The sequence below is a fragment of the Rhamphochromis sp. 'chilingali' genome (assembly GCF_963969265.1).
Source record: "Rhamphochromis sp. 'chilingali' genome assembly, chromosome: 5".
Taxonomy (NCBI): Eukaryota; Metazoa; Chordata; class Actinopteri; order Cichliformes; family Cichlidae; genus Rhamphochromis; species Rhamphochromis sp. 'chilingali'.
In genome coordinates this window covers 21,678,998-21,691,008 of record NC_137932.1, presented here as the reverse complement: position 1 = coordinate 21,691,008, position 12,011 = coordinate 21,678,998, and the positions used below count along the sequence as shown (strand labels likewise).

The following is a 12,011-nucleotide window of genomic DNA, read 5'->3' as shown; positions in this document are numbered from 1 at the left end:
CACGTTACAGGTTAAAGCTGCATGATGAGTTTGGTGTCACTGCAACATTGCCCCTGTTTAACATATTTTATTGGGTGTGAGAGATTATAAACAGGTGGAGTAACACCCGACTCACTTTTGGTGTCAATGGACCACAGCTTATTTTAAGTTTCGACCACAGTACGGTGTTTTCTTGCTCACATTAGTTCCTTGATTCTGATGCTTTTCCACAGAGTCACAATACGTACTTTCAAATAATATAGGATCTCTAAAACATTTTTACATTAACAGAGCTGTCCAAAACAAAATATGTTGTGTTTTATAGGAACAATATTTATGTGCAATGTACTGTGGTATGTTGTATAATTTATGTACACCTTCTCCATCCCATTTCATCTGTCTGTTTTCTGTGCCAAGTTTTTTTCTGTTTAAATGGAAACACAAAGACGTACTTTTGTTTATATTTAGTGTATAAAGTGTATATCTATTTTCTTACTTTTCTTATATCTATTTGTTTTTTTTGCACTGATGTAATTGGAGCCTCGTAGTCTCATCTCTCTATATACTATACTGTATATAGCGGAAATGACAGATGTTTACTTTGACTTTTTTTTTTAATCTTTTGTACAGAGCAGCATCCCTTTTGTCACAGATATGTTTATTAATATACATTGGATGTCCCTGGGCACACAAATTAGGCTTAACTAGGAAAAACAGCAGCTTAAAAAGGATTTTTGACTGAGGATAATGGTGTCAGACTTTCCCATTTTAATGCAGACATTTAAAGCTATTGCAAAGCTTGTTGACTTTGGGAATGATGCTGTTCAGCGGTGGCTGCAGTTCTCTGGGAGAGAGGGCTCTGTTCCTGATGGAGGAGATGAAGGAACAAGCTGTTAGTCCATCAAATGTGTGTACACTCAGAGAGTGACGTCAGAACACGTCATACTATAACCTCCCGGGAGCGGACGGAGGGGGTCAGTCGTTGGGATGCGCATGCGCACACAGAGTGCGCGAGCGGCGGGCCTTGACCTTTCGGGGGGGAAAAACTCACGGACGGTGACAGCGAGGCGGATAACAGTCTTCAGTACCTGCTGGACTTTGAAGCTGTGGATTCTGGGACTGTTAGAAAAGGTAAAACATTTTCATTAAAACCTTATTACTGTTTTGTTTTTGTTACTCGTCATTGTAGCTTGCTGTTAATGTTATGCTAACAGTAGCGATTAGCTAGATACGTTAGCCGTTGAGGTCAGCGCAATTTAGTATCCAACTGTTTTCCTAACAAAACCACTGTTATAATTAAGTGAAGGTGCTCCCAGCTAATTTGAACCTTTGGCTTCTAAAATATGTGGTTCAATTGCGTGCTGCGTACATAACCTAATGTCAGCTAGACCGAAATTAAAATGTAATATATTGTTAAAGTCACTAAAATGGCGCCTGAAGCCTGTTGTGACGTGAGCTCTGTGTCTGCCCTAGAAACTCTTGAAATTCTGTAGATCTGAGCCGTACATTAAATACTCACATGAACCTGTACTTTGAATTCTGTATGAGCTGTATAAAATACAGCTATGCATAAGTGTTTTGAATGAATAATTAGATTAGATAACTCTTTATTGTCTAATCGAATTATATAGAAATGAATAGAAATGTGACATGAGGAGGTGTGTCTTTGACTGTTCCTGCATAACTTAGTTTCGGACTAGTTGACAAGTTATGCTCCGGTCAGTTGATGTTTCCAAGATAGATGTTCTTTTGTAATATAGTTAATTTTTTTGTATATTTCATTTATCCACCATCATACATACAAGCTAAGAAGAGGTCGTTATACTAACAAGAGGTATCAACGCCGGGCCAAAGTTCAGCACATGGTTAAAGTTTGTAATCCAGCCAGGGTGTAAATGTCACTCAGCAGCCAGAGCTGAAGCAGGTAGCATCAACACATAAATCTACTCTACCCGGCTTAAATCACAAGAGCACCTCTGACCAAAAAGCTGTAGATTTTTCTTGTTTGCACAAATTAATCCAGATTCACATTAATTGTGTTCACAGCTCCAACAAAATGAGGAAGAGGAGGGGGAGAAACACAATTAGGTTGAATTACAATTGGATGGAAGGCGAGGACAAGGAGAAGGAAGCTTAGGATGAGGAGGAAGAGAAGCAGCAGGAGCATCTTTAGGGATCCCTATGATGTCATTGAGGTTTGTTTCATTAATATGGTCCTCTCACAAAGAAAGATGACTTGTTTTAGTTCACCTACTTCCTGTATTTAATAGTGGTGTGCAAAATGTTGTGAAAAACCATGGAGCAGGTACGTATAGTGCATCTGCAGGTAAATGAACATCAAATCTCTAAGACAGACTGAAATCTGTATATTTATCACCCTTATGATAAAACCCATGTCAGCCATTGGTTTATGGACTTTGTATTTTGAAGCCTCAACATTTGCTTTCTTGCTGTTGCTATGTTGGGACCATATTAGGATGAGAGATCAGAATCTGGAGTCATGCACACTATTGTTTCATTTAGTGTGTATCCATAAGATTCGTACAGCAGATCCAAGTTGTGCCTTGAAAACAGGAAAGTCGTCTGCATAGAGGAGAACTGTAATAGCAGGCTTGTACAAAGTGAGGCTTTGTGCTCTCGTTTTACTTCTGTCACCCTGTTTTGATGCAGATTTCACTTGAAATCAGGCAAGAACTGGACTTATTTTTTTATGTGTTCTTGTGAATTGATTGTGTATCGCATATGTTTGATTTGACTTTCTGCAAGACAACAGTTGTCCGCTGGCCAAAAAAGTTTTCCAAATACCTCCACGTGATCTAGCCTGGATTTAGAAAAGAATAGCAAAAAATCTGCACCTCCTGCTTCAGATGCAATTTGTGTTTCTGTGTTCAGAGGCAGCGGCGAGAGGGGAGACCTCGGCTCATCCAGCTGGAGAGCCTGACCAGGAGGAGTCGAACATTAACTCAGCTCTTCCAGGGCACCCTGCAGACTCGGCTGCTGGCATCGGCGAGGGATGACGTGAACGCCAAACTGGAGTCCATCACAGGTCAACTGCAGGTATGCGAGTCAGACCTTCTGAGGAGGGTTTCACTTTTCTCTCTTCTTTATAATTGACTCTTTTCTCTCTCTTTCAGCTCCTTGTCTCAGAGTGGGAGGGATTTGAAGCACAAAGGGAGGAGCTTGTCGTTTGGTTGGCTGATATGGATGTCTGCCTGAGTGAGGTTGACCAGCTGACAGGAAACACCAGTGAAAAACTGAAACAACTGCAGGTGTGGGCTTGTTTTGATATGACATATGTTTGATATGAAACATACGTCAGAGACATTGTCCTAAACTGGACTAACAAAGGACCATGAGTACAACATGAAACGTAAATTACATGGTGTAATGCTAAAGTTCATTGATCATTTTAATCATAAACTTGTTGAAATATTTTTACTGAACATGCAAACATCTGCTGATGAAAATGTGTTGATTTATTGGTCTGTTATGAAGCTATTGCTATTTCTAATGTGTTTTATCACTTTCTGATGTTTTATTAATTAAACAATACATGTATTATTTGTTGTGTTATCTGTAGCTATAGTATTTATATATATTTATTTATAGTATAGCAAATATATTTAATTATTACTGTTTAAAACACTAATATGTGACATGTATTAGTATTGATGTTGTGCTGAGGGCTAAAATGCCTTTTTGTCTTTTGGTAACTACAAAATGACAATAAACCATTAATATATGTCTATGCTGTGCTCGTATTTATTTTACCCTACTCAAATTCAATTTATGATGCATTTTATTTTGAAAGATTTAAAATGGTTTTTTAAAGAACCACTCAAAAAAGGTTCTTTAAAATGGTTCTTTTAAAGAACCATTTGAAGGACCTTTTTAAAAATGGTTCTTTAAAGAACCATTTTTAAAAAGGTTCTTTGAAAAACCATTAAAGGTGCCCCAAAGAACCATCAAGAAATGGTTCTTTGGGGCACCTTTAAAGGTTCTTCAATGAACCACTGAAAGAAATGGTTCTTCAAAGAACCATTGTTTGAAAGGTTCTTTGTGGCACCAAAAAAGGTTCTTCTATGGCATCAGTCTAAAGAACCACTTTTGGTTCCAGTTGGCACCTTTATTTTTCTGAGTGTGGTATAGATTGTAAGGTAGAAAGTCTACAATTAAAAAGAAAAAACCTCAATACAGTGGGAAGGAACAACTCACTTTTAACAGGAAGCACCCTCTGGCAGAACCACGGTCAGGGAGGGGCAGCCCGCTGCGACCCTTTGGGGATGAGGAGACGAAAAAGGGGACAAAAGACACACTGTGGACGAGAGCCAGAGATGAACAAGAACTAATTATTGAATGCAGAGAGGTGTATAAACACATGGTGGGAATCCCCCAGCAGGGTAGTCCCAGGGTAACTAAGGGAGGATTCATGGTCACCTGATTCAGCCCTTACTTGTATTTTTATTAATTGACTGACTGATTTGTATTTAAAAACCGTAATGAAGAAAAACACACACTGGTTGATTGTGATTCTTTATTAGGCTTTTTGGGTTGTTATTTAAGTGACTCGTTAAAGGTGAAGAGACAGGGGGACTGGCCATCCTACCTGTGTCAGGAAAAGAACCTGTGTTAGAGCTGTTCACATTTAATCATTTGTCTGTAACCTAAATTAGTTGTATATGTAAAAAGAGAAGTGTTAACAGTACTCACTTTGTAAAGAGTAAAAGCAGCTCAATCACCTGCTTATGAGCTCCTGGAGAAAACCAATGTGCCAGGCTAGGGGAGTGTGTTGGAGTGATTTTGTTAAAAGTTGTCATTATTGTGCTTGGACCTTGTCTTGAACTGTATGTTCAGATATTTTCTGTTCCTCCCCCACATGTAGGATGTTGGGGATGTTACTAGCTATAGTTTTCAACTGCAGGCACAATCTATGTAAGATTCTGGTTTCCTTATTTGGTAAGGAATGTTCACTTCCTGCCCTTTATGGGCTCACCATGTAAATGGTGGACTGTTAGAGAGGTTAAGCCATATACGAGGTTGAGGGGAGATGACCCTTTTATGACTAGAGATGCGGTTAAAACGTTTGTAAGCAGGAAGTCACGTATACAGACACCCCACAACATATGGGGTTTACAATGGGCGGTTGTGTAACTGTTTTCATTCAATAAAAGGCTGCGAGTGGAGGCTGGAGTTGGAGTTGTCTGAGTTTGGGTGTAGAGCTTGCAACTCTGAGAATCCGACCAGGCTTCCCCTGCACAAGTAAAAACCAATCGAACTCTGATTGTCTTACTTTGTTCTGAGTCAGCGAGGGCTGAAACCTAACTGTGGTTAAGGTGTTTTAATGCAGCGGTCCCCAACCGCTGGGCCACGGACCGTCGTTTGGTCGAGAGATGAGGCTCGGGTGTGAAATGTATGGTTTTCAGAGTTTTTATCGTTATTTTGTTATCGTTTTTATCGTTAACTCTGTTTTCCTGGGTCTTTCACGTGTGTTATGAATAAATCTTCTTTTTTTCCGGTATCGGTACTAGTTTTATTTTGTTGTATTTATCTGTGACACCTTAAAGGCCGGTCCGTGAAAATATTGTCGGGCATAAACCGGTCCGTGGCGCAAAAAAGGTTGGGGACCGCTGTTTTAATGTATATAGAAGAGACTGAAGTTTATATGTTATGGAGTTATTTATAGGACTTGTTACAAATCTTCATATGTCTATGATGTGTTATATCGTGTTGGTTATATTGTAGTGGTTTCCTTATGGGGAGGGTTTTGTTTCCCTTTGGTTTGCTGACCCCCAGACTTGGTCTATTCCAGATGCTCACCTGAATCAGGTAGAGTATAACAGGAAGCCATTTGCTTTTCAGAAGGGTTGGATTCTTTGCTGTATCACCATGTGTTCTCATTAATAAAGTACATTTTACTCCAGTCTCGTGCTATTTTAGTGGAAGTGACCCATGACCGTCGGCCAAAACTGACAATATGACTATTAAAAGTCTGAGTAATACTGTAATTTTCTGCTGCTCATTCCTGTGCAATATCCCATCTGACCTCCCGTCATATTTCTTTTCAAGATTTTCTTATTTAATCACTAGTGTACATATATTTATAGATACATATATATATATATTTAGTCATCTTTTCTCTTTTACCACGTCTCTCTAATATTTTGCTCTTTACTATTTTTCTATTTTTTATTTTATTTTATTATATTTTATTATATTTTCTTCTACTGTACCATGCTGCTGAGTGACTGCTGCTCGTCAAACACATTTCATTGCAATGTTGACCCTGTGCTAACTTGCATATGACAAATAAAACTGAAAACTGATAAAACTGAAAACAGTAAAGGCAAAGGGAACACATCAAGTAAGGATTTCACACTCCCACTCACAACGGCACTTTCAAAGCATAAAGCCAAATGCTTCAAAATTTCATTTTGAAGCATTTTAAAAATGAATGTGTTTGAGTTTCATTGCTCCAAAGTAATGTTTTCATATAAGCAAGATAACCAGTTTGCAACCATGTAAGTACAGTCCTCTATTGTGAACAGACGTGTTGGCAATCTGTCTGCGTTTATAAATTAGACAACAGTTATTTGCAGATCTTCATCAATCTGCCTGAGAGTGATTGCAGTCGGTCTGAGTTGGACTGCAACTGTTTTGAGTCAGGTTGCCTCCAAGGAGGCAGTTTATTATTTTCCTTTCCTAGTTGGACAGATGGCTGTTGTTTTGTTTTTACTGTAGTGTGCTGGGCCATTAATGGCTCAGGGGCTGCAGCGTATCTGCGCCAACACCTAAGGCCAACGTGGAATCACCGGTCAGACTAACATAAAGAAAGAATCTGTTAAATTACACATTTGTATTCATTAAGTCACAGACAATGAAAACAAGCAGAAATCAAGATGTAATATTTTTATAATTTTATTGATGTTAAATTAAAGTCCCAGCTTAGTTATGTTATCAGTGCAAGTCACTTCAATCTGTATAGCACCAAAGGAAACAATGGTGTTTTCAAGGTGCTTCACACTGTAAGGTAACAACTTACAGTATTAAAAAGAAAACCCCAAAAGAACAAACCCCTCTGAGCAAGCACGAGGCGACAGTGGGAAGGAAAAACTCCCTTTTAAGAGGAAGAAACCTTCGACAGAACCAGGCTCAGGGCGGGGTGGCCATCTGCCGCGACCATTCCTGGGGATTTCAAAAATGACTTGATCTGATCTAAATGTAAAACTAGCTCATTTAAAGTGTCCAGTGAGTTTTAGAAAATATTTTGCTGTTGATATCACGATGTCACTATAAAGTGGAAACTTTGTTTCTTCCCTTACACCTCCCAAAAAATGCCCGCACCGATGAGAAGCACTTAGATATGCAACTTGGTTCTGTGAATATCTTTCTTTTGAAAGTTTTAACAATATCTTCATCAAGATTTTGGAAGTTTAATTGCCAGAATGTCACCAAAGATGCATGCTTCCATCTTTTACAGAGGGATTTGAAAACCCTCTCGCTGAGTTTCTTGAACTTCTCTGGTGGGATTTTGTCGTATCTGGCCCTGATTTCAGTCCAGATTTTCATGGTAAGCCGGTTGGAGATAGCTTCAGCACTTTCAATGCTGAAGACTGTGCCTGATTTTTTTGCAACCTGGGAAATCAGTCCTTCCACAAAGATTTCCACTGAAAATCTGCATCTTTCTTTCTTTTCATATGATTCCAGTCTATCAGTAACTGTTACTGCCAACAGGTGTTCTTGGAATACTGAAGTAGTTATGATATTAAATATTGGTTGTTCCATTAAATTCATTGAATCCTCCTCCCCACTCCTCCCCATTTCCAATGATATTAGTGACAATTTATGTAATTTGTCACAAATATCAGTGAAAATCGCATTAGCAATGCAGTCAAAATAATTCTGCACTTTTCGGTCTAAATGCAAATCCATCCCCTTGAATTTGTCCAAGAGTAGATCCAACAAACGTTTTTGGTGAGAATGAGGGCACTTTAAAAGTTTACCAAGCTTTGAAAGCACAGCCTGAATTAATGTCTCTAACCATCTTTCAAAGTCTAAGGTTTTTTCAGGTGGCTCACAGTCTACAGAAGATCTGTGATGCTGTATCTTTTTATATGACTCCGTTTGACTTACGTTTGTTAACGGTGGGATGCTGGCTTCATGTTCAACACAGGATTTCTGCTGCTGGGGATCTGGAATTGGATTGTTTTCTGCTTTTGCAGCACTGTGTTGGTCAGCATTTTGACAGCTTTCTTCTGTGTTAGCTGTTTCTTGGCTGTTAGCATCTATATTCTGTGCTGTATCAAACTCCTGCTCAGCAGAATCGTCCAAAAATTTCACACGTGACAAAACCGTTTTGCCAGTAGTGGTGTGGACAGAACAGTTTTCATGTACAGGGGAGTTCTGGGAAGACCTCAGTGGTGATACTGCTAGTGACTGTTCACACAGGTCCATTACGTCCTCTACAAAACCTACAAGCCGCTTAGCGGTGAAGCAATCCGGATAGCCTGAGATAAGCTCTCCCCACTGCTTGATCGAAAAACTACTGAACAAGTTATTCAAGAGGGATACCAAAGCATATACTGTAGAATTATCCCCATTGGTCTGAACTGTTTCATCATTTGTCATTGTGTTACAGTTCGAGCTTGCCATTTCACTTTTTTGTTTTTTATGTCTAAAATGTTGTTTTGTGTTAAACTCCGTGTTTGAACGTTTAAAGCGCTGCTGTCCCGCTGTGTGAATGCGTTTCAACTGAACAGCCAGGTCTATATATAAGGTCGGTTTAAGGTTTCTTTGTAACGTCACCTGACGTTTCTTTGTAACGTCAGGTGACGTTACAAAGAAACGTCACCAGTCAAAGGACTGGCCCGCCCCGTCATAACGAAAGGGGCGGGACAAATCTGTTGCTTAGCAACTGAAAAAAAGGCACACCGCGCTGAATGCTACATCCGGCCTGCGACGGTACACCGCCTCCGCACCACCGTTTAAACATGAAGTGTGGATGTTAGAAGATCCCAAATATGGTGAGCTACTGGGAAATTACTCACGTTTTTGTTCTTGAGAGTGAGCGATAATAAGCGACATTTTATTGAGAAATTACAGTAGTCTGTCTACAAAAACTACAAAAATGACCTAAATAAGACAGAAGTACACATTCATTTTTATCGTTTTGTCAACAACAGGGCGCATGAGGTTTGTTCAGTATTTGTTGTGTCTACAAGGCTCAGGCGCCCCCATGAAGTGTCTTATTTGTATAGTTGAAAGCATTATAAAGGAACGCAAAACTAAATTACATATAATTATAATTCTTGGCACTTTCTGGTGTGTGTGAGTTAGTGTTTCTCTTTATGATTTGTGGGTCCAGCATCAAATTCAGAATCCTTCCCATCACACATGAGGTCTTGAATAATCATCTTATTTTAAAGACCTCGTAGTTTGATAGTTTGCTCTCAGACTGTGGGCTTCCTTGTGGTTTTTAGGATATTTAGAAGTAGAAGGGGATCATCCTTCTGTGGAACCAGCTCCCAGTTTGAATGCAGGAGACGGACACTATCTCTACTTTTAAGATTAAGTTTCAAAGTTACCTTTTTGCCAACGCATATAGCTAGGGCTGAATCAGGTGACCATGAATCCTCCCTTAGTTACCCTGGGACTACCCTGCTGGGGGATTCCCACCATGTGTTTATACACCTCTCTGCATTCAATAATTAGTTCTTGTTCATCTCTGGCTCTCGTCCACAGTGTGTCTTTTGTCCCCTTTTTCGTCTCCTCATCCCCAAAGGGTCGCAGCGGGCCGCCCCTCCCTGACCGTGGTTCTGCCAGAGGGTGCTTCCTGTTAAAAGTGAGTTGTTCCTTCCCACTGTATTGAGGTTTTTTCTTTTTAATTGTAGACTTTCTACCTTACAATCTATACCACCTCGAGGAGACTGTTGTTGTGATTCAGCTCTGCATAAATACAATTAAATCGAATTAAGTGGGTTCAGCTGTTTTGTGAAATAAATGTGAGTGACATGGTAAGTAATAGCCTGCATGTAACTCATGGTAAGAAGAGCAATATCGCCCCCTCCTGGTTCAACCTTTTTTTCTTTGCAGTAATCTTTCCAATAATAATACATATGCACTAACCTCATGCTTGCTGTTAACAATAGCCTAAAGACACAAAATCAAGTTTAGTTTTTTCCTTAAGTTTATGTTTTTTTTTATATGGTTGGCATTTATTTTGTTTCTTTTTAATAATTAAATTGATTCTATTGATTGTTTGCCAAGCACTGAGGTCTCTGCTTAGACTGTGCTACTGGGATCACTGATTTAAAAATGAGGCAAAAGCACCAAAGTTGTGCTCAAAAATAGTACAGTGAGCTACAAGCTGTTGCTGTAGTAATTCTAACACACTTATTGTTTTTAAATACATACATGTTTAGTTCTTTTAAACCTAATTATATATATTTTTTTGCAAAAGTGTCACCTAAACACCCAAATATACGTAATTCAAAACTTACTTTAATTATTACCCATTTGGCTGGTAACATGGACCCAGTCTGATGGATAGTTACTGAACAGATAGTCTTTTCTTTAAAGGCTGCATTCAGAGCAAATCATTGTAAAAACAAGACAAGTCAATAAAAAACAAGTAATAACTATAATACTAAACTACAATAGAGAGAAAATCCAGTAAATATAATTATATTATGTAAAAAATATACAAATATTTACCTCTAATTTAAAAAGACATTACAAGGGTACTAGTTTCATTTTAATCTAAACATAATCTAAATTGACACTAAATCAGTTTAAATATTACAGCTGAAGGTGATTTTAATAAATGTACTGCTGCTTGACTTTGTTTTACTACTGCAGTATAATTTATCATGTACAAAAGCTCCAAATGTTGTTTCTCTGACTTAATGTTCTGATGACGTTTGTGTTACTTTGCAGGAAATAGTCAGGACCCAGATGAACCTGTGCTGGAATTCAGTGTGGGTGAGTAATATGAGCATTTATGAAGGCTGTCCATGACCTGTAATTAAATTTAGCGTCATTAGTGCCACTCATTGCAAGTGACAGTGCACATGCTTTCAGCATGGAGTCTGCTCTTATGGTAGCAAAATAAATTCAGAAAATCTCCATCAAAAAGCAGCTCAGCAGCAGAAATATATATGGTCAGCTGGTTGTGAGTTAATGAGCATGTGAAATCAGTGTGAACATTTTGAAACAACAACTCTCCAACCTCGTAATTGTAAGACTGCCTGTGCAGCCACAGGAGCCTTCAGAGAGTCTTCCTGCTTGTCTCTTGGGTTGATTTGCTCGTGTTTTCTCACCCAGTCAATGACTGTAAAAGGGCTGGACTAATTGGAGGCAGGTGTAATTGATTGCACTGATATGCTAGTCTACTTATAGCCCACATTACAAACACTGCTGTGTTATTTTGTCTCTCAGTGCAGGTATGTAATGTGACAAAACCTCTAATGATCTGATATGTTTGGGATGGATGGGCTGTGAATTATATAGTGAATTGTCTTATTTTGTCGCTCTGTGCAGGCTTTCTACTTACAGGGTGGTGGGTCTCAGAGGACAATTGCTACCCCTGTTGAAGTGAACAACGTGTGGAGTGCAACTGGCTTTGTGGCATAGCTGGCTCTGGCCTTGGACTGTGTGTTTTTACTTTGTACCTAAATGGGACACTGGACTTTTAACTACTATTCATTGTGTTTATAAATAAAATTTTAGAATTTTATTGACTGTCATCTTTTTGCCCACGGTGGAGACGGTTGGTCAGACCTAGAATCTGTGTGTGTGTGTAACATCAACAGGGTTTTGCATAAAAGAGTGTGAGCAGGTCAAAAGGTCAATTCATTTATTGTAGTTTTATGGCAGCACCCTCTAGTGGCCTTGAAGCAAACAGTCTCCTAACTAAGCCATGGCATCTCTGGTCTCTCCTACTTTTGTGTGCTCTGCTGGAGGAGCAGCATTGGATCTAGTGATACTGAGTAAGCTGATTAGGACAGGCCTGGAGAAATGTGGTTTGCATGAAGTAT

General features: G+C 39.1%; 1 protein-coding gene and 1 long non-coding RNA gene across 3 annotated transcripts; both read left to right on the top strand.

The window, feature by feature from the left end:
* Nucleotides 1–951: 951 nt before the first annotated feature.
* LOC308397368 (nesprin-1-like) lies at nt 952–3,670 on the top strand. 2 transcript variants are annotated; one of them, XM_080883225.1, is made up of 4 exons: nt 1,003–1,110; nt 2,026–2,174; nt 2,872–3,036; nt 3,114–3,670. In XM_080883225.1, the coding sequence occupies exons 2-4, from the start codon at nt 2,118–2,120 to the stop codon at nt 3,279–3,281; spliced, it is 390 nt and encodes a 129-aa protein (XP_080739351.1). In that variant the 5' UTR covers nt 1,003–1,110; nt 2,026–2,117; the 3' UTR covers nt 3,282–3,670. The 2 variants fall into 2 exon arrangements, with proteins under 2 accessions (XP_080739350.1, XP_080739351.1); XM_080883224.1 differs by lacking the exon at nt 2,026–2,174 and having other exon boundaries at nt 952–1,110.
* Nucleotides 3,671–8,572: 4,902 nt separating this feature from the next.
* Nucleotides 8,573–12,011, top strand: LOC308397370. Its single transcript, XR_013971734.1, has 3 exons — nt 8,573–9,817; nt 10,912–10,956; nt 11,515–12,011. It is a non-coding gene; the product is annotated as an uncharacterized lncRNA (long non-coding RNA).

Coding starts and splice junctions, on each gene's coding strand:
- LOC308397368 (XM_080883224.1), top strand. CDS start 967: ATGCGCATGCGCACACAGAGTGCGCGAGCGGCGGGCCTTGACCTTTCG. Junction 1,111..2,871: donor TTCTGGGACTGTTAGAAAAG/GTAAAACATTTT, acceptor TTCTGTGTTCAG/AGGCAGCGGCGAGAGGGGAG. Junction 3,037..3,113: donor CCATCACAGGTCAACTGCAG/GTATGCGAGTCA, acceptor TCTCTCTTTCAG/CTCCTTGTCTCAGAGTGGGA.